The sequence below is a fragment of the Tupaia chinensis genome, unplaced genomic scaffold (genome assembly GCF_000334495.1).
Source record: "Tupaia chinensis unplaced genomic scaffold, TupChi_1.0 Scaffold000275_1, whole genome shotgun sequence".
Taxonomy (NCBI): Eukaryota; Metazoa; Chordata; class Mammalia; order Scandentia; family Tupaiidae; genus Tupaia; species Tupaia belangeri.
Genome location: NW_006159757.1, coordinates 1,402,256 through 1,422,622, shown reverse-complemented (window position 1 = coordinate 1,422,622; position 20,367 = coordinate 1,402,256). Strand labels below are relative to the sequence as shown.

Here is a 20,367-nt window from a genome sequence, read left to right as displayed (position 1 = left end):
GAAATCTAGTTGTTTTGACCATCACACTACCAGCACGCTCATACAACAGAGATCTAAGGCCTGGCCCTTTAGTCTAGAAGAATGCACATTCTAGGGGGAAGTTCCTCTTGGAATAAGTCATTCTATCATTGTGATCATTCTCTTCGCAGCCCCTACAGAGGTCCAGGGTCTTTGGCAGAACTTTTGTGGCATGTTCTTTGTTACTTGTGTCTCTCTTTGGGATGTGTAATGAAGGAGCACTGCTGTGGCTGTCTGAAAACGTGGAGTCTTTTTTTCAACACAAACACTTCTCTGCCTTTCACTTGAATAGTTGGCTATCTTTATGTAACTACTGTATAATGTAATGTTCCATAGGAGTTTGATCACTTTTTGGCCACTAAGTTTGCCACGGTGAAGCGATACGGAGGCGAAGGGGCTGAAAGCATGATGGGCTTTTTCCATGAGTTGTTGAAAATGTCGGCCTACAGTGGAATAACTGATGTCATTATTGGGATGCCGCATAGAGGGAGGCTTAATTTATTGACAGGCCTTCTACAGTTTCCTCCAGAGGTAAGATTACTATCTATGTTTCTCACCAGCACTGTACAATTGACTGTAACAGAATAAAACTGGTGGGGATAATTCCTTTTAGAACGCCAACTAAACATGTGAGCAGTTGGTACAGGAGATAACCTGGTTGTTTGGTAAATAATAGAACTTAAAATTGGCAGATGGAACTGGTATGTAGGTTGATTATCTATGTATTCTTTTTTCTTTTTTTTGGAGAGGTTTTTGCTATAGGGCGCGTGCGCTCACCAGACAGACAGAGTGAGACAGAGAGACAGAAAGCGAGAAATCACCCCCCAGGGGGAATGGCCACGCCGCAATCCCTTCTCCTCCATTCTCCTCTTGGGATCTTGGGCACGCACGCATTTTGGCCACTAAGTTTGCCACGGTGAAGCGATACGGAGGCGAAGGGGCTGAAAGCATGATGGGCTTTTTCCATGAGTTGTTGAAAATGTCGGCCTACAGTGGAATAACTGATGTCATTATTGGGATGCCGCATAGAGGGAGGCTTAATTTATTGACAGGCCTTCTACAGTTTCCTCCAGAGGTAAGATTACTATCTATGTTTCTCACCAGCACTGTACAATTGACTGTAACAGAATAAAACTGGTGGGGATAATTCCTTTTAGAACGCCAACTAAACATGTGAGCAGTTGGTACAGGAGATAACCTGGTTGTTTGGTAAATAATAGAACTTAAAATTGGCAGATGGAACTGGTATGTAGGTTGATTATCTATGTATTCTTTTTTCTTTTTTTTGGAGAGGTTTTTGCTATAGGGCGCGTGCGCTCACCAGACAGACAGAGTGAGACAGAGAGACAGAAAGCGAGAAATCACCCCCCAGGGGGAATGGCCACGCCGCAATCCCTTCTCCTCCATTCTCCTCTTGGGATCTTGGGCACACACGCACACGTGCCCGGCATGAGTTTTAAGCCACTGGGTCTGGGGCGCGAACTGCGGTCAGCTACATGGGAGTCCAGCGACATAACCATTATGCTAACTGCTGGTCCCAATGTATTCTTTTTTCCTCAGTATATTTTTAGATTTCTATTTACTTATTTTATAAAAGGGAGAGGGACGGGCACCCTCGTGAGGGCCTTGCCTTGCCTTGATCCTCTCCTGGCCTCACAAACAGCCAGAGTCACTGGCACATGAGGCTATGCCTGTTGGGTTTCAGTCAGCCTGGGATATTAACCCCTCCCATATGGCTGCAGTATCGTGCAGTGGTTTCCTACTGACTGAACTACCATGTCTAGGCTTGTATATTCGTACATAAATTCCTTCTTCCCTCAGGGAAGCTAACAATAACTTTGTTTCCTCACGGATGATGGGAATTCATAAATTTTGTTCTTTGAAGCATATCTTTTTTATTTTATACAAGTTGTTCATATAAACACAGAAATCTATGCAATTTTATACAATTTTACCTTCCAAAAAGTTGTGGATCCACTTATTTGCAGAGTTTATAGTTAATAGATCACACTAAAATGAATAATGTATTATCTCAAGAGACCACACAAGAAGGTGCTTTTATAAGTAATTATATCTTGGTATCCCTATTCAGTCCCACTCAAAGAGATTTGTAAGTCTCTCAAAAGACTTGAGAATCAGGAATGAAGCTTTATATGAAAGAGAATGTCAGAGAGATCGGATATTTTATAAGGTATGACCAGTTTTCATGGATACACTTTATTACTATTCCAGGCCAGGAGATGGAACATAATTGTAAATGCGAAAGGGCCTGTTGAAGTTAGGTGGCGTGAACAGAGCTCATGGAAGGAGATGTTAGCTTTGAGACCATGAGAAAATGTAGTACAGTTGCAATGATGCACAGATGGTGCTACCAGCTGGGAAGTCGAAAGCTGCATAAGGGGCCTGGGTTCAGTTCCCAGGCCAACCTGAATATGCCAAGCATAATTGTGCGCATCTGTAATCCGGGCTAGTTGGGAGGCAGTGGAAGGAGGATGTGACACAGTGAGACCCCATCAAAAATACTCATCCATGTCTTCTTCCTTCTCTTTCCTAGAGGAGTGAAAAAAGAAACATACATTTGTATGTTGTTTCATGTCTAAAGGCCAAGTTTCCTTTTTAATTTAATTACATTTGTTATTATCATTTCTTTAATGTGACCAGAAAGAGATGCAGAGTCGAGAGAAAGGGAGAAAGCAAGCTGCCAGGTCCAGGATTCAGACTGCAGTTGGCCATATGGGAATGCAGTGCCTTTAACCACCATGTCACCTGCTGGCCCATGTCCAAGTTTTAACATTATTAATCTTCTACCAGTTTATTTATTTATTTATTCATTCATTCATTTTTTTTTGGAGAGGTTTTTGCTATAGGGCGCATGCGCTCACCAGACAGACAGAGACAGACAGACAGAAAGCGAGAAATCACCCTCCAGGGGGGATGGCCACGCCACAGTCCCTTCTCCTCCATTCTCCTCTAGGGATCTTGGGTACGCATGCACACGTGCCCGGTGTGAGTTTTAAGCCACCGGGTTCGGGACGCGAACCGCAGTTGGCTACGTGGGAATCCAGCGACATAGCCATTACGCTAACTGCTGGTCCCCCGGTTTATTTTTTTTAAGAGACTGATATTCAGCTTTCAAAAGACAAGTAACGTTAGAAAAGGTAGACTATAATAGAATAAAAGGATTGACAACTAAAGACTTGTGCTTAAATACATGCAGAAATTCCTAGACCAAAAATTGTGTTCCTAAAATCTCCCAGACAAAAACCCCAAGATGCAGAAGTGATTAAAAATTATGTTTTTGAGAAACTATACACTATAAATATCTATGTTCCTGTTTATCCATAGGTCAGTAAGAAGTTGTTAACCACCGTGCAACTGCTAGCCTCTCTAACAGATGTATTTTTTAAAAAAGAAAGAATTATTTATTTATTATTTATTTTTAATTTGCCACAGGATACGTGTACTCACCAGAGAAAGACACACAGAGAAAGAGAGAGAGAGAGGGAAAGTGGGAAAGCAAGTCGCCAGGTCCAGAACTTGAACTGAGGTCAGCCATGTGGGAGTCTAGCGCCTTAACATCCACACCACCTGTGAGCCCCTAACAAATGGTTTTTTTTTTTTTTAATTTTTTCTTTTCCTTTTTTTTTTTGGAGAGGTTTTTGCTGTAGGGTGTGTGCGCTCGTCAGACAGACAGAGAGAGACAGAGAGACAGAAAGCGAGAAATCACCCGCCAGGGGGGATGGTCATGCCGCAATCCCTTCTCCTCCATTCTCCTCTAGGGATCTTGGGTACGCATGCACACGTGCCCGGTGTGAGTTTTAAGCCACTGGGTCCAGGATGTGAACCTCGGTTGACTACGTGGGAGTCTAGCAACATAGCCATTACGCTAACTGCCAGTCCCCTAAATTTTTTCTTTAATTATTTTATTTATCTTTAACTATTTATTTATTTATTTTTATTTTACCATAGGAGATAGAGTGAGAGAGAAAGTGAGGAAGCAAGCTGCCAGGTCTGGGACTCAAACTGAGGTCAGCCATGTGGGAGTCCAGCACCTTTAACCACCACGCTACCTGCCAGCCTCCCAAATGTATTTTTTTTTAAGAATTATTTTATTGGGACCAGCAGTTAGCGTAATGGCTATGTTGCTGGACTCCCATATAGTCGACTGTGGTTCGAGTCCTGGACCCGGTGGCTTAAACTCACACCGGGCGCGTGTGCATGTGTGCCCAGGATCCTGAGAGGAGAATGGAGGAGAAGGGATTGCGGCGTGGCCATCACTCCTGGGGGATGATTTCTCACTTTTTGCCTCTCTGTCTCTTTCTGTCTGTCTGGCAAGCGCACACGCCCTATAGCAAAAACCTCTCCAAAAAAAAGAATTATTTCATTGAACTTTATTTTATTTATTTATTTATTTATTTTTTATTTATTTATTTTAATTTGACCAGCGAGGGATAGAATGAGAGAGAGAGAGAGAAGGAAAGTAAGAAAGCAAGCCACTGGGTCCGGGACTCACACCATGGTCGGGCATGTGGGAGTTTAGTGCTCTTAGCCACCATGCTACCTACCAGCCCCATGAATGTATTTTTTAAAAGTTACTTTAGGAGAACCAGCAGTTAGCGTAATGGCTATGTCGCTAGACTCCCATGTAGTCGACTGCGGTTCATGTCCCGGACCTGGTGGCTTAAAACTCACGCTGGGCGCGCATGTGTGCGTGCCCAAGATCCCGAGAGGAGAATGGAGGAGAAGGGACTGCCGTGTTACCAACCCCCCTGGGGGGTGATTTCTCGCTTTCTGTCTCTATGTCTCTGTCTGTCTGGTGAGTGCACGCGCCCTACAGCAAAAAAAAAAAAAAAACAACAAAAAAAAAACCTCTCCAAAAAGAAAAAAAGAAAGTTGCTTTAGGTCAAGGCAGTGACATGGTGGTTATGGCAGCTAGATCTGACATGGTCAACTGTGTAGTTTGAGTCCCAGACCTCACAGCTTGAAAAATACATTGAGCACATGTGTGCATGCCCAATTTCCTGAGAAGAAGGAGAGATGGAGGAGAAGGGATTGTGGCATGACCATCCCTTGTGGGGGGTGCTTTCTCACTTTCTCTCTGTGTCTCTTTCACAAGCATACAAGCCCTATGGCACAACAAAAACAAAAGTTGCTTTGCTTATCACAAGGCAGAGTTAATTTATAATTTGCCTCATGTTAGATACCTCTTCATGTGTTGCACGTCATTTAACTTGAAAAATCTATAAATAGTTCTAAGCAATTCCCAATTAGAAATTGTACCTATCTTGGGACCAGCAGTTAGCACAATGGCTATGTTGCTGGACTCCCATGTAGTTGACCATGGTTCTAGTCCCAGACCCGGTGGCTTAAACTCACTCCGGGGACGTGTGCATGCGTGCCCAAGATCCGGAGAGGAGAAGGGATTGTGGTGTGGCCATCCCCCCACAGGAGGTGATTTCTCGCTTTCTGTCTCTCTGTCTCTCTCTGTCTGTCTGGCGAGTACACGCGCCCTATAGAAAAAACAAACAAACAAACAACAACAACAAAAAAAACTCTCCAAAAAAAGAAAAAAAAAAAGTGCCTATCTTTAAGTGATCAGTGCTTATTATAATAGCATTTGTATGAAGTGTTTTCAGTTTCATTTACTTTATTTATGATAGAGAGCATGTGTGTATACAAAAGAGCGAAGCAGCCTTGACAAGGTTTCATCATGTTGCAACTGGCCCTCCTGGTAAGGACCCTGGCCGTGCACATGCACACACACCCCATGTGTTTTCAAGTTGACCAGGGATCTGAGCCTGTAAATGGCCATGTGGTTTCCAGCACTGCAGTTCAGTTTACTACTGAATACACTACCAGGCTTGGCCAAAAAAATTTTTTTTAAGAATTATTTATTGGGGCCAGCAGGTGGCATGGTGGTGTTCAGCGCTGGACTCGCACATAGCTGACCACTATTTGAGTCCTGGACCTGGTGACTTACTTTCCCACCTTCCCTCTCTCTCTCTCTCTGTCCCAACAAACAAACAAACAAACAAATTAATTAATTATTTAAAAAAAGAATTATTTATTTAATTGTATTTGTAATTATTATTTATTTTTTCAAATTGATCAGAGAGAGAGAAAGGGAAAGTGAGAAAGTAAGCAACCGGGTCCGGGACTCGAACCATGGTAGGCCATTTGGCAGTTGAGCACCTCAACTACCACACCACCTGCTAACCCCATAGGTCAAAGTGTTTTAATTCTATGATTTAAACTTCCACCTTTTCTTCTCTAGTCTCTAATGTGGTGAAATACATTTTTTCTTGTATGTTTATTCAAAATAGTTGATGTTCCGTAAAATGCGAGGCCTAAGTGAATTTCCGGACAATTTCTCAGCCACTGGAGATGTCCTGTCTCATCTGACCTCCTCTGTGGACCTGGACTTCGGTGCACACCATCCCCTCCATGTGACAATGCTGCCTAATCCCTCACACCTTGAAGCTGTTAATCCCGTGGCTGTCGGGAAAACTCGTGGCCGGCAGCAGTCTCGACAAGACGGGGATTACTCTCCAGACCATTCTGCTCAGCCTGGGGACAAAGTCATTTGCTTACAGGTACTTGTAATTTTGGAAGGGAAATAACACCAGAAATCAGAAAAGCAAGGAGAAAAAATGTCTGGGTCAGAACATCTGAAAGGACACTGTAAATATTCAAGATGAAGCTGAGATGATCTTTTGGGAAAGGAAAACTTGGGGGTCATTTATAAAACTGACAGCAGAGGAGCCAGGTGACATGGTGGTTTAAGTGGCTGGATCCCACGTGACCAACTGTGTAGTTTGAGTCCCAGACCTGATAATTTGCTTTCTTACTTTCCCTCTCTCTGTCTCTCTATGGTGAATTAAAAAATAATATTAATGATAATAATTAAAATCAAATATTTTTTAAAAATAAATTTTCCTTGGGACCAGTTAGCATAATGGCTATGTGCTGGACTCCCATGTAGTCGACTGCAGTTCGAGTCCCGGACTCAGTGACTTAAACTCACGCCGGGCACGTGTGCATACATGCCCAGGATCCCGAGAGGAGAATGGAGGGAGAAGGAATTGCGGCATGGCCATCCCCCCCGGGAAGTGATTTCTCGCTTTCTGTCTCTCTGTCTCTCTTTGTCTTTCTAGCTAGTGCACATGCCCTGTAGCAAAAACCTCTCTCAAAAAACATTTTTTCCTCTTATACCACCTTGTTTATCAGGTTTTATGATCTAGCAGACTTCAAATGTTCTGGAAGTAATAGCACGTTTTAGACATTCCCTCATAATAATATTTTAATTTTTCTCAAACTGTTTTTGTTCATGTGTGATATGTTTTGGTCCCACACCTCCTTGTCTTTGCTGTCACTTCACTCTCCTTTATGTTCAGAGTGGTGGCAAGGAGTAGGTAATTTGGGCTACATGCTTGCTGTCTCTTTTCAAGGGACAAGATGACTGGGGAGAGGAACAGTTCAGACCTGCTCTTTATTCTCTATGTCTTGCAGGCTGTTTTTCTGTAAGATTTCCTAGAACTAATTTTCTCTTTGTACCTCTACAGTCCTACAGCAGGACCCTCCTATGTCATGCTGTCTACTCTAGAATGTTTGCTTACACAATGAGTGTAGATGATGACATGGGGTGGAAGGAATGGGTCACCTGGTGGTGCTACAAGAGGAAAAGGACTGACTGAATATCTTTGAAGGCTGCTTTTGAGATCAGCCAAACTCTTCTAGGAAAACCTATAACCCACACATTCTTTTTTTTTAAATTAAATTTTATTTATTTGTTATTATTTTTTGTGCTCACCAGAAAGAGAGAGAGAGAGAGCGCATGCCACCAGGTCTGGGGCTCGAACCATGGTCGGCCATGTGGAGTGCAGCACCTTAACCACCACGCTACCTGCTGACCCAACCCACACATTCTTAGAAGGGCTTGGGAATAACAAGAGGGTATTTGTTTTCATTCCCCATAGATTTTTATTTTTTTATTTTTTTGAGAGTTTTTGCCTTAGGGTGTGTGCTTGTGGTAGAGGGGTCAGGAAACAGATATGGTGAGGAAGTGAGAAATCACCCCCGGGGCGGGGTGGCCTCACCTTAATCCCTTCTCCATCATTCTGCCGGAATCTTGTGCACACATGCACATGCAACCGGTGTGATTTTTCAAACCACTGGATCCAGGACTCGAATCATGGTCAGCCATGAGGGAGTTAGGCAATATAACTGCTATGCCATCTGCTGGTCACCCCATTCTTTTGTTTTGTTTTGTTTTGTTTTAGATTTATTTAATTTTATTCATCATCATCATTATTAATTTTAATTTGACCAGAGAGAAATAGAGAAAGGGAGAGGGAAAGTGAGAAAGCAAGCCTCTAGGTCTGGGATGTGAACTGCAGTCGGTTATGTGGGAGTCCAGTGCCTTAACCACCACGCCACCTGCCGGTTCCCCCCCATTAGTATTGTAAAGTAAGTAATTCCAGTCTGAAAAACCTAAATTTTTTAATCCTTATGTTCCTTTTCTATTTTTTTTTCTCCCCTTAATTCAGGTTCATGGTGATGCCTCTTTCTGTGGTCAAGGGATTGTTCCTGAAACATTCACGCTCTCTAATCTCCCACATTTCAGAATTGGTGGAAGCATTCACTTGATTGTCAATAACCAACTGGGCTACACCACCCCAGCAGAAAGAGGAAGGTCTTCTTTATACTGTAGTGATATTGGTATGTAACTCAGGGAGGAGCTGACTCTGCTGGGTCAGACAGAATTCTTAGAGAAACTTCTAGTTCTCTCGGAACAGTGGGCCTCACTGGTTATCCCATTTTAAATTTTGGATCAGATATGGTTCAATAATCACTAACAGCATTGCCAAATTAATGTTCCTTTTAAAGTCTCAGTGTGATGTTTAAGTCCAAGGAAGTAAGACGAGAATGGGCTGGGAGCATATAATCTGAAAGTGCTGGGACCAGCAGTTAGCGTAATGGCTATGTTGCTGGACTCCCATGTAGTCAACCATGGTTCGAGTCCTGGACCCGGTGGCTTAAACTCATACCAGGCACGTGTGTGTGCGTGCCCAAGATCCTGAGAAGAGAATGGAGGAGAAGGGATTGTGGTGTGGCCATCCCCCCTAGGGGGTGATTTCTCACGCTGTCTCTGTCTTTCTGGCAAGTGCACGCTCCCTATAGCAAAAACCTCTAAAAAAAAAATAAAAAAGTGCTTAAGTAACCTGTTAAATGATATGGCACAAATCATAGATGACATGATTAGTTCAACACTAGCATAATTATCTTTAGGATATTTGATCTTGCAGTGCCCAAGATCTTAGTCAAAAAGAATATATTCAATCACTAAACTTAGTGAAAAGTCCAATTAGAAGATATGAAGAATCAAAGTCAACTTCTTTTTTAATGAAGAACTATTTATTTAATTTTATTTATTATTATTTTTTTAATTTGTTATAGGACACATATAGTGACCAGAGACAGACAGACAGAGAGAGAGAGAGAATGACAAAGTAAACTGCTAGATTCATCCCCAGGGGGGATGGCCACACCGCAATCCTCTCTCCTCCATTCTCCTCTCGGGATCTTGGGCATGCACGCACATGCACCCAGCGTGAGTTTAAGCCACCGGATCCAGGACTCAAACCGCGGTCGACTACGTGGGAGTCTAGCAACATAGCCATTACGCTAAATGTTGGTCCCTGTTTTTTTTTTTTTTTAAAATAATTATTTAACTTACTTTCTCTCTCTCTCTCTTTATTTAAATTTGACAAGAGAGGGATAGAGCAAGAGAGAGGGAAAGTGAGAGAGCAAGCTGCCAGGTCCAGGACTCTAACTGTAGTCAGCCATGTGGAAGTCCAGTTCTCTTACCATCACGCCACCTGCTGGCCTCAAACATGAACATTTTCTATGCATTAGCTCTTTTTTTTTTTTTTTCTTTTTCTTTTTTTAAGGTTTTTGCCATAGGGCGAATACACTTGCCAGAGAGTCAGAGAGAGATAGTAAGAGGGAAAGTGAAAAGTCACCTACCAGGAGGATGGCCACGCCACAATCCGTTTTCCTCCATCCTCTTCCTGGAATTTTGGGCATGCATGCACATGTACGTGGTGTGAGTTTGAAGCCACTGGGTTCAGGACTCAAACTGTTGTCTGCTCTGTGAGAGTCAGCACTCCAACCATCATGCTACCTACTGCCCCCTGCATTAGCTAATTTAATCTCTGCTACATCATCATGAGTGGTAGGAGCTGTTATTCTAGTTTTACCTATAAAATTCTAACTTTACCAAGATTTATAACTTTACCAGAGTCACACAATAAGTCACAGTGCTGGGATTTGATAGCTGAACTCAAAGCTTGAGTTTATAACATCCAGGCCAAATTACCTCTGCGAATGTGTACTGTCTTCCCATGTAGGCTACAGAACCTAGCGGAGGACTGAATTAACTGGCCTGTTTCCTCTCTGTGTTCTCTGCTTCAGGGAAGCTTGTGGGCTGTGCCGTCATTCACGTCAATGGAGACAGGCCAGAAGAAGTGGTCCATGCCACACGACTGGCTTTCGAATACCAGCGCCAATTTCGCAAGGATGTGATTGTGGACTTGTTATGCTACAGGCAATGGGGCCACAATGAGCTAGATGAGCCTTTCTTCACCAACCCAGTCATGTACAAAATCATCAGGTATGGTTATAATTTTTATTTAAGACCCTCCATACTCTCCCTCATGGGAGAAATAATTTTTTTAAAGGAATTATTTTATGTATCTTTATTTTTTATTTATTTATTTTAATTTGACCAGAGAGGTACAGAGTGAAAGAGAGGAAAAGTGAGAATGCAAGCTGCCAGGTCTGGCTCTTGAACTGTGGTCGCCCATGTGGGAGTCCAGTGCCCTTAACCACCATGCTACCTGCCAGTCTCAACAGGGTTTTGTCATTCTGTAATCCTCCTTCCTCAGTTCTCCAGCTCCTCAGGATCTTGGGCACTGGTGTCTCTGCTTTGGTATATGTACCTCTCATATGTCCTGGCATATATATTCAGGCCAACCCAGAGATCCAAAACTGTGGTTGGCCATGTGGCTTCGAACGCTGCAGTCTGGTATACTATGGATTGTACCACCTTGGCTGGGCTAGTTCTTAGTAGACACTGTCCGGGAGGGTGACCAATTCCCCAGTTTGGCTAGGACATGAAAGTTTCAATGTTAAAACTGGGATAGTCCTGGGAAAACTGGGATGATCATGTTATGAATCTAAGGAGAGCTCCTTGTATTCCTTAAACTCTATATGTGTTGTCATTAAGTAGAGAATGGGCTGCTGCACAACATACTTAGCAGACGGGAAGGACGAAGTAGGACTCAGGGGAAACCTGGCCCAGAGCTACTTAGTATGATGTTGGCAGGATCAGGAATAGAACCTCCATGATTCACTTCTATAAACCATAGGTGTGGACCTGCTTGGTACCTTGACAAGAGATAAGACCAGGGATTTTACTGATTTATTTATATTATTGTAGAAGGTTTTATTTTTTTATTTATTTATTTTTTAAGAGATTTTTTCCTACAGGGGCTGTGTGCTCACCAGAGAGACAGAAAGAGACAGAGAGACAGAAAACGAGAAATCCCCCCTCTGGAGGGGGATGGCCATGCCATAATCCCTTCTCCTTTTTCCTTTTGGGATCTTGGGCACACACGCACACATGCTTAGCATGAATTTTAAGCCACCAGGTCTGGGACTTGAAGTCCAAGTGCCATAACTGTTACACCATCTGCTGGTCTCAAAATTGAGACAATTTATGTTTATATTTTACGTATTTATTTTTAAAGAATTACTTTATTTAACTTTATTTACTTATTTTATTTTAAATTTGAGCAGAAAGGGGCAGAGAAAGAGAGAGGGCAAGTGACAAAGCAAGCTATCAGGTTCAGGATTTGAACCACAGTCAGCCTTGTGGAAGTTCAGTGCTCTTAACTACCATGCCACCTGGGGGTCCCTATATTTTACATATTAAGTTTTTGAAATCTGGTATTTTTTTAATGTGTTAAATATTTATTTAATAAAATGTTTGATGTAATTATAATTACATAAGTATATTGATATAATTTCTTTCTTTTTTTTTTTTTTGGAGAGGTTTTTGCTATAGGGCGCGTACGCTCGCCAGACAGACAGAGAGAGAAAGAGAGATAGAAAGTGAGAAATCACCCCCTAGAGGAGATGGACACGCCGCAATCCCTTCTCCTCCATTCTCCTCTCGGGATCTTAGGCACGCATGCCCACACACCCCGCGTGAGTTTAAGCCACTGGGTCCGGGACTCGAACCGCAGTCGACTACGTGGGAGTCCAGCAACATAGCCATTACGCTAACTGCTGGTCCTGATATAATTTATTTCTTACTACTTGGACTCTTGTTCTTATATCTTATGAAGGAGTTTCCTCTCCTTCACTCTTACTGCAAAAATATGGAATGCTTCACAAATTTGCATGTCATCCTTGTGCAGGGGCCATGATAATATTCTCTATATCATTCCAATTTTAGTATATGTGCTTCAGCAAGCCCTCTGGTGTGTTTTTTATCCTGAAATATCATAGTCAGGAAAGCCACATGTCAAAAGCTCAATATCCACATATGGCTAGTGGCTTCCATACTGGATGGCTCAATTTTAAACAATCATTAAAACCTCTGATGTTGAGGAGACTCTGTCTTTCTGGCAAATTTCTCTCCGGTGAGTGCACATGCCCTATAGCAAAAATCTCTAAAAAAATATGTATGTACATCTCAAGAGCAGAGAGTGAGAAGGCTGTATCTGCTCCTGCTTGCATAGCCACTGCAGTACATTGAGCTCTACAGAGACAGCACTGGGGCAAGTGAGAGCCAGCTGGGCAATGGGCATCCCTGTGCCTCGGGGAGGAAAGATAACTCAACCTGGGCAAAGGAGACCCTAAGAGGGGCTGGCAAGTGGCATGGTGGTTAAGTACGCTGGACTCCCACATGGCCGACCGTGGTTCCAGTCTCAGACTGGGCGGCTTGCTTTCTCTTTTTCACTTTCTCTCTCTTACTCTGTACTTCTCTGATCAGTTACAAATAAATAAATAAATAAGCAAATCAGCAAATAAATTAATTAATTAAATGAAGTAATTGTTTTTTAAAAAAAGGCGATCCTAAGAAGCCAAGAGGCAAAATGTCATCATATGCATTTTTTGTACAAACTTGCCAAGAGGAGCACAAGAAGTGCCCTAATGCTTCTGTCAGGTTCTTAGAGTTTTGTAAGAAGAGCTCAGAGTGGTGGAAGACCATGTGTTCTAAAGAGAAAGGAAAGTTTAAAGATCTGGCAAAGGCAGACAGGGCCCATTATGAAAGAGATATGAAAACTATATCGCTCCTAAAAGAGAAATAAAAAAGAAATTCAAGGGAACCAGCAGTTAGAGTAATGACTATGTCGCTGGAGTCCCATGTAGTCGACCGCGGTTCGCGTCCCGGACCCAGTGGCTTAAAACTCATGCCAGGCGCGTGTGCATGCATGCCCAAGATCCTGAGAGGAGAATGGAGGAGAAGGGATTGCGGTGTGACCATCCTCCCTGGGGGGTGATTTCTCGCTTTCTGTCTCTATGTCTCTGTCTGTCTGTCTGGCGAGCGCATGCGCCCTATAGCGAAAACCTCTCCAAAAAAAAAAACAAAATTCAAGGATCCTAGTGCACCCAAGAGGGCTCCTTTGGCCTTTTTCTTGTTCTGTTCTAAATATCACCCAAAAATCAAAGGAGAACATCCTGGCCTATCCATTGGTGATGTTGCAAAGAAACTGGGAGAGAAGTGAAATGACAGTGCTGAAGATGATAAACAGCCTTAGGAAAAGAAGGCTGCTAAGCTGAAGGAAAAATATGAAAAGGATATGGCTACATATTGAGCTAAAGGACAACCTGATGCTGTGAAAAAAGGGCTTGTTGAGGTTGAAAAGAGCAAGATGAAGGAGGAGGAGAAAGACAAGCAAATAGACCCTCCTCCACACTTTATTTCTCAAAATATAAATTAAAGCAGAAGAATAAACTTAGTAACATAGGCCTTTTTGGTCATTGGTAGCAGAATGAGCACTGCTCTACCAAGATCAAGTTTGAGTTCTCCATTTAGTTATGGACCTCAGTAGCAACTGAATGACTTGATGTGCCTCATGAACCTATTATAAAAATCCTCACTGCTGGGGCCGGCAAGTGGCATAGTGGTCAAGGCACTAGACTTCCACATGGGTGACTGTGGTTAGAGTCCCGGACCCAGTGACTTAAAACTCAAGCTGGGTGTGTGTACACGCATGTCCAAATCCCAAGAGGAGCAAGGAGGAGAAGGGATTGCAATGTGGACATCTCCCCAGGGGATGGTTTCTTATTTTTCTTCTCTCATTCTCTTTCTCTCCAGCAAATGCTTGTGCCCTATGGCAAGGCGTGGCCATCCCTCCTGGAGGGTGATTTCTCACTTTCCTTCACTCTGTCTCTCTCTGGTGAGCACACTCTCCCTATGACAATAACCTAAAAAATGAAAAATATAAAATTAAAGCAATTTGTAGGTCTAGAAGTGCAGAGACTAGGGGCTAGCAGAGGAAGCTGGATCCAACATGGCCAACTAGGATTTGAGTCCAAGCTCTTTTGGATTTGTGGTAAGTGAAGATACACCAGGATCCTTACACAATGGAAAATCCTAAGGAAAAAGGATATTGCGTGACCAGGTTCTCCCCAACCCCATGCATGCATAGTCCCTTCTGGCGTAAAAACAATCAGCCAACCAACCAACCGAAAAAACCCAAAACATATCAGCAACTTTGAGTTCTATACTTGTTGGAATAAAGCGGGTGGTCAGTGGGCAGGCAATATGGGTCAATGTTGTAAATAACTGTCCAAAATTTACCAATTTATATAAACCTTTATTAATGATTTCTACCTGGTTGTAGTCAAAAGCTTATAAAGATAAATTTGCTTTCTTTTGCTTGCATAGAAGAGGTTGTTACTCATGAGTGCTCTTAATTAATTAATTATAATTATATGTATTTATTTTATTAGCTTACTGAAGTGAAAATCACTTGAAGTTGATTTTTTTCTTTTTAAAGTTTTCGCCATAGGCTGTATGTATTCACTGGAGAGAGACAGAGAGACTAAGAGAGATAGTGAGATGGAAAGTGTGAAGTCACCCTACTAGGGGGGATGGCGACGCTGCGCCCTTTTCTCCTCCATTCTTCTCCTGGAACTTCAGGCATACATATGCACGTGCCCAGCATGATTTTCAAACCATCGAGACTAGGACTCAAACCACTGCTGACCACGTGGGAGGCCAGTGCTTTAACCACTACAACACTTGCTGGCCCCCAAATTAACTATTTTATTTATTTATTTATATATATATATATATTTTTTGGAGAGATTTTCGCTATAGGGTGCGTGCGCTCGCCAGACACACAGACTTGGGCACACACACACACGCACCTGGCGTGAGTTTTAAGCCACTGGGTCCGGGACGCGAACTGCGGTCGACTACATGGGAGTCCAGCGACATAGCCATTATGCTAACTGCTGGTTCCCAAATTAACTATTTTAAAGTAAACAATTCAGTAGCATTCTTTTCTTTTTAAAGAATTATTTTTTTTTAACTTTATGTAGTTAATTAATTTATTTTAACTTGACCAGAGAGAGAGAGAGAAATTGAGAGAGAAAGTGAGAAAGCAAGCCGCCAGGTCCAGGACTCAAATCATAGTCAGTCATGTGGGAGTCCAACTCCCTTACCCACTATGCTGCTGGCCCCTCAGTAGCGTTTATTAAATTCACAATCTCGTGCAACCACCACCTCATATCTAGTTCCAAAACGTTTTCTAAGTGCCTTATTATAACAATGACTCTGTACAAGGACCTTGACAGTGACTTTATCTGTCTCACTTAGATTTTTACAGGTGAGATTGATTTTTTTCCTCTTCTTTCTTGACTAGAGCCCGCAAGAGTATCCCAGACACATATGCAGAGCATCTTATTGCCAATGGACTCATGACCCAGGAGGAGGTATCTGAAATTAAAGCCTCCTACTATGCCAAGTTAAATGACCATTTAACTAACATGGCCCAGTACAGCCCCCCTGCCACTAATCTGCAAGCTCATTGGCAGGGCCTGGTTCAGCCAGAAGCACGCATCACCACCTGGAACACAGGCGTGCCCCTTGACCTCCTGCGGTTTGTTGGTGTAAAGTCTGTGGAAGTGCCAAAGGATCTCCAGATGCATAGTCACTTGCTAAAGATGTATGTTCAGGTGGGGAGCATTGACATTACCTGTTACTGTTTTGTTTGTTTGTTTGTTTGTTTGTTTTTTCCTTGCTCAGCAAAGGAATTGATATTGGGTCTGGTCTTTTTGATTGGCTAATTCATTTTTTTAAAAAAACAATGATCTATTTATTTAATTACATTTATTTATTTTTTAGAGAGATTTTTGCTATAGAATGTGTACGCTCGCTGGAGAGACAGAGAGAGACAGAGAGATAGAAAGTGAGAAGTCACCTCCCAGTGGGGATGGCTACACTGCAATCCTTTCTCCATTCTCCTCTTGGGATTTTGGGTATGTACGTACATGCGTACATTCCATTGTGTTTAAGGTGCTGGGTTCAGACTCAAACTGCAGTCAACTATGTGGGAATCCAGTAATGTAACCATTATGCCATCTGCTGGTCCCATTATTATTATTTTTTAATTTGACCAAAGACAGAGAAAGAGAGAAAGGGAAAGTGAGAAAGCAAGCTGCCAGCCTCTTGGTTAATTCATTTGACAAATATTTATTGTGTGTTATTTAGCTCTAGGAACTGATCCTAGTGTTGTTTTGGTACTGATAGTCAATTACTTCCGATTTTTCTTTACTTTTTTTTCTTCCTGGTCTTTGTTTTGTGGGGAGTAGATTGGGGAAGGTTTGTTATAGGTGTGTTTGCCAGAGAGAGACAGAGAGAGGAAAAGTGAGAAATCACCCCCCTGCTCCCCCCCACCTGGGGTGATGCTGTAATCCCTTTCCTTCATTCTCCTCTCTGGATTTTGGGCATACATGCACATGTACCCAGTGCAATTTTCAAGTCACGAGGTCTTGAACTCAGTCGTGGTCATTCATGTGGGAATCCAGTGCCTTACCCACCATGCAACTTGCTGGCCCCTCTTTCATGTCTTTGTTTATACACATTTATACATTGCTGTTTATGCACTATATGCATAGTATAAAAATACAGAAATACGGGAATGTCTACTTTGATTATTGAGCAGAAAACACTTTAATTCTTTCACGTGGCTTAAATTTTCAAAAAACAGTAAAATACAAATGAACTCACTTACCCTGAAGATAACTACTTAGGCCCTTGAATGTGCTGAGGTTTTACATATTGTCTTATGTTAACTATACAGTGATAAAGTGCACTGGCTTGCCTAGGACTCAGGGATTTTTTGAGACATAGGCTTTTAGCACTAAAACCAGGAGGGCTTGAGACCAGCAGATGGCATAATGGTTACGGACTCCCATGTGGTACACTGCGGTGCAAGTCCCAGACCTGGGTGGTTTAAAACTCACATCAGGCACGTGTTTGTGTGTGCCCAAAATCCCGAGAGGAGAATAGAGAAGGGATTGCAGTGTGGCCATCTCCCTGGAGGGTGATTTCTCGCTTTCTGTCTCCCTGTCTCTGTCTCTCCAGCAAGTGCACATGCTCTATAGCAAAAATCTCTCAAAAAAGAAAAACCAGAAGGGCAAAGAATTAAAGGTGTTTATCCTTCTTAAGACTGGATGAAGGAACTTTGCCCTCTGAATTATTTTAAAACAAGTTTTTGATATAGATATAGGGAGAGACAAATTATGTTCTTACAACATAGCTAAAGAAATAGGATATTATTAGGGCCAGCAGGTGGTGTGGTTAAAGGTGCTAGACTCTCACATGGCCGAATGTGGTGTGAGTCTCGGACCTGGTGGTTTGCTTTATCATTTTTCCTCTCACTGTCTCTCTCTGGTCAAATTGGAAAATAATAATAATAAAGATAAATAAAATAATTCTTAAAAAAAGAGAAACAAAATATTATAAATTTAGCCTCCCTCTGACTCCTCCCTAATTCCACTTCTCATACTCTTCAGAGGTAACCACTAATCTGTAGTGTATGATTGTTTTGCCTGTTTATTTTTTTCAGAGAATTATTTATTCAATTTTATTTATCATCATCATTATTGTTATTGTTATTTTTTTCACCTGCTACAGGGCACATGTTCTCACCAGAGAGAGACACAGAGAGAAAATGAGAACGCAAACTTTCAGGTCTGGGACTCAAGCCACAGTTGGCCATGTGGGAGTCAGCACCTCAACCAACATGGTACTTGCTGTCCCTAATGTTTTGCTTTTTTTTTTTTTTCTTTTCCTTTTTTCGGAGAGATTTTTTGCTATAGGGCATGTGCACTCACCAGAAAGAGAGAGACAGAGAAACAGAAAGTGAGAAATCATCCCCTAGGGGGGATGGCCACGCCACAATCCCTTCTCCTCCATTCTCCTCTTGGGATCTTGGGCACGCACACACACACGCCCGGTGTGAGTTTAAGCCACCGGGTCTGGGACTCGAACCACGGTCGACTACTTGGGAGTCCAGCGACAGCCATTACGCTAACTTCTGGTCCCTGTTTTGCTTGTGTTAAAAACTGTATGTAATTGCTAGGACCAGCAGATGGCATAATGGTTACATCACTAGACTCCCATTTAGTCAATGTGTGATTCAGGTACCAGATCCAGCAGCTTAAAACTCATGCCAGGCATGTATGTGCATGCCCAAAGTCCCAAAAGGAGAATGGAGGAGAAGGGATTGTGGCGTGGCCATCCTCCCTGGGAAGTGATTTTATGCTTTCTGTCTCTGTCTCTCCAGTGAGCACACATGCCCTATAGCAAAAACCTCTCTTTAAAAAAACTGCATGTAATTGCTTTCATACTCTAATGTATCTGTCTGCACTCTATTTTTATTCAACATTGTGTTTTTGATACTTATCTTTGTTGCATTACATTTTTAAAAAAAGAATTATTTATTTAATTTTGTTTATCCATTCTTTTTTATTTTATTTTGTTTATTTATTTTTTTTGACAAGTTTTTGCTATAGGGCATGTGTACCCGCCAGGAAGACAGAGAGAGAGACAGAAAGTGAGAAATCACCCCTCGGTGGGATGGCCACGCCACAATCCCTTCTCCTCCATTATTTTCTCAGGATCTCGGGCATGCAGGTACACATGCTTGGCATGAGTTTAAGCCACTGGGTCCAGGATTCGAACCGCGATTGACTACATGGGAGTCCAGCAACATAGCCATTACGCCAGCTGCTGGTCCCGTTGTATTACATTTTCCAAACTGAGTGTAAATAAAAGGCTATAGACTCTTACAATTTTTTTCTCCCCTTCAATTTTACAGTCCAGAATGGAGAGAGTGATGGATGGAACAAAGCTAGACTGGGCCACAGCAGAAGCTCTTGCCTTGGGCTCCTTGCTTGCACAAGGTAAGAAATTTCCGTTTAGTTATATAGCTGGTAGAAAATGCTTTAAATGATGTTTGTTACATGTGATCTCTGCAGTATGTTAAATGACAACAACCTCTTGTCATTATTTTTCTTTTTTCTTCGTTTTTAATTTCCTGGAGGGTGTGTGCACTTGCTGAAGAGATATGGGACTGGGGGATGATAAAGTCTCCCTCCTCCCCCATGGGACAGTCATACTCCAATCCTTTCTCCTCTATTTCTCCCTCCTTTCAGGATTTTGGGCACACACACACACATGTCCAGTGAGACCCTCAAGCTACTAGGTTGAGGACTCAAATTGTATGACTGACCATGTGGGATCCAATGGCCTTAACTACCAGGTCACAGGCTGGCCCTCCTGTCATTTTCATTGCTAGAGAGGTTCTAAAACATGCTATCTTTACCTTTTTAAAGAATTATTTATTTTATTTTATTATTATTGTTGTTGTTGTTTTACATTTTGCTATAGGATATGCATGCTCACCAGAGAGAGAATAGACAGAGAGAGAGAGAAAGAAAGAGAAAGTGAGAAAGCAAGCTGCCAAGTCTGGGACTCAAACCATAGTCAGCTGTGTGGGTGTCCAGTGCCTTAATTACCACTCCGCCTGCTGGCTGTATGCTGACTTTTCTTACCTAACAATATTACTGAGTTATATAATAGCATAAGTCAAATTGACAATCTTCATTAAAGTATTCACTATAGAGCAGTTATGCCTGGGAAACAAAAGGCTGAAACTTTCCCTAAAAGTTGTAGGGCACTTAATGGCTCTCTCTCTCTCTCTCTCTTTCTCTCTCTCTCTTTTTTTTTTTTTTTTTTTTAAAGTTTTTGCTTTAGGGGGG

At 42.3% G+C, this 20,367-nt stretch overlaps 1 protein-coding gene and 1 non-coding gene across 2 annotated transcripts in view; one reads left to right on the top strand and one right to left on the bottom strand.

The window, feature by feature from the left end:
• DHTKD1 (dehydrogenase E1 and transketolase domain containing 1) overlaps positions 1-20,367 on the top strand; it is a gene marked incomplete at its 5' end in the record, with an annotated part of 97,080 nt that overhangs the window by 25,342 nt on the left and 51,371 nt on the right. The window contains 6 exon segments of the mRNA XM_014588392.2: positions 355-549; positions 6,342-6,611; positions 8,565-8,736; positions 10,492-10,690; positions 15,963-16,275; positions 19,425-19,509. Of these exon segments, the coding sequence (XP_014443878.1) occupies positions 355-549; positions 6,342-6,611; positions 8,565-8,736; positions 10,492-10,690; positions 15,963-16,275; positions 19,425-19,509 (1,234 nt within the window).
• On the bottom strand, positions 12,456-12,559 carry LOC114008050 (U6 spliceosomal RNA). Its single transcript, XR_003549618.1, has one exon. It is a non-coding gene; the product is annotated as a U6 spliceosomal RNA (small nuclear RNA).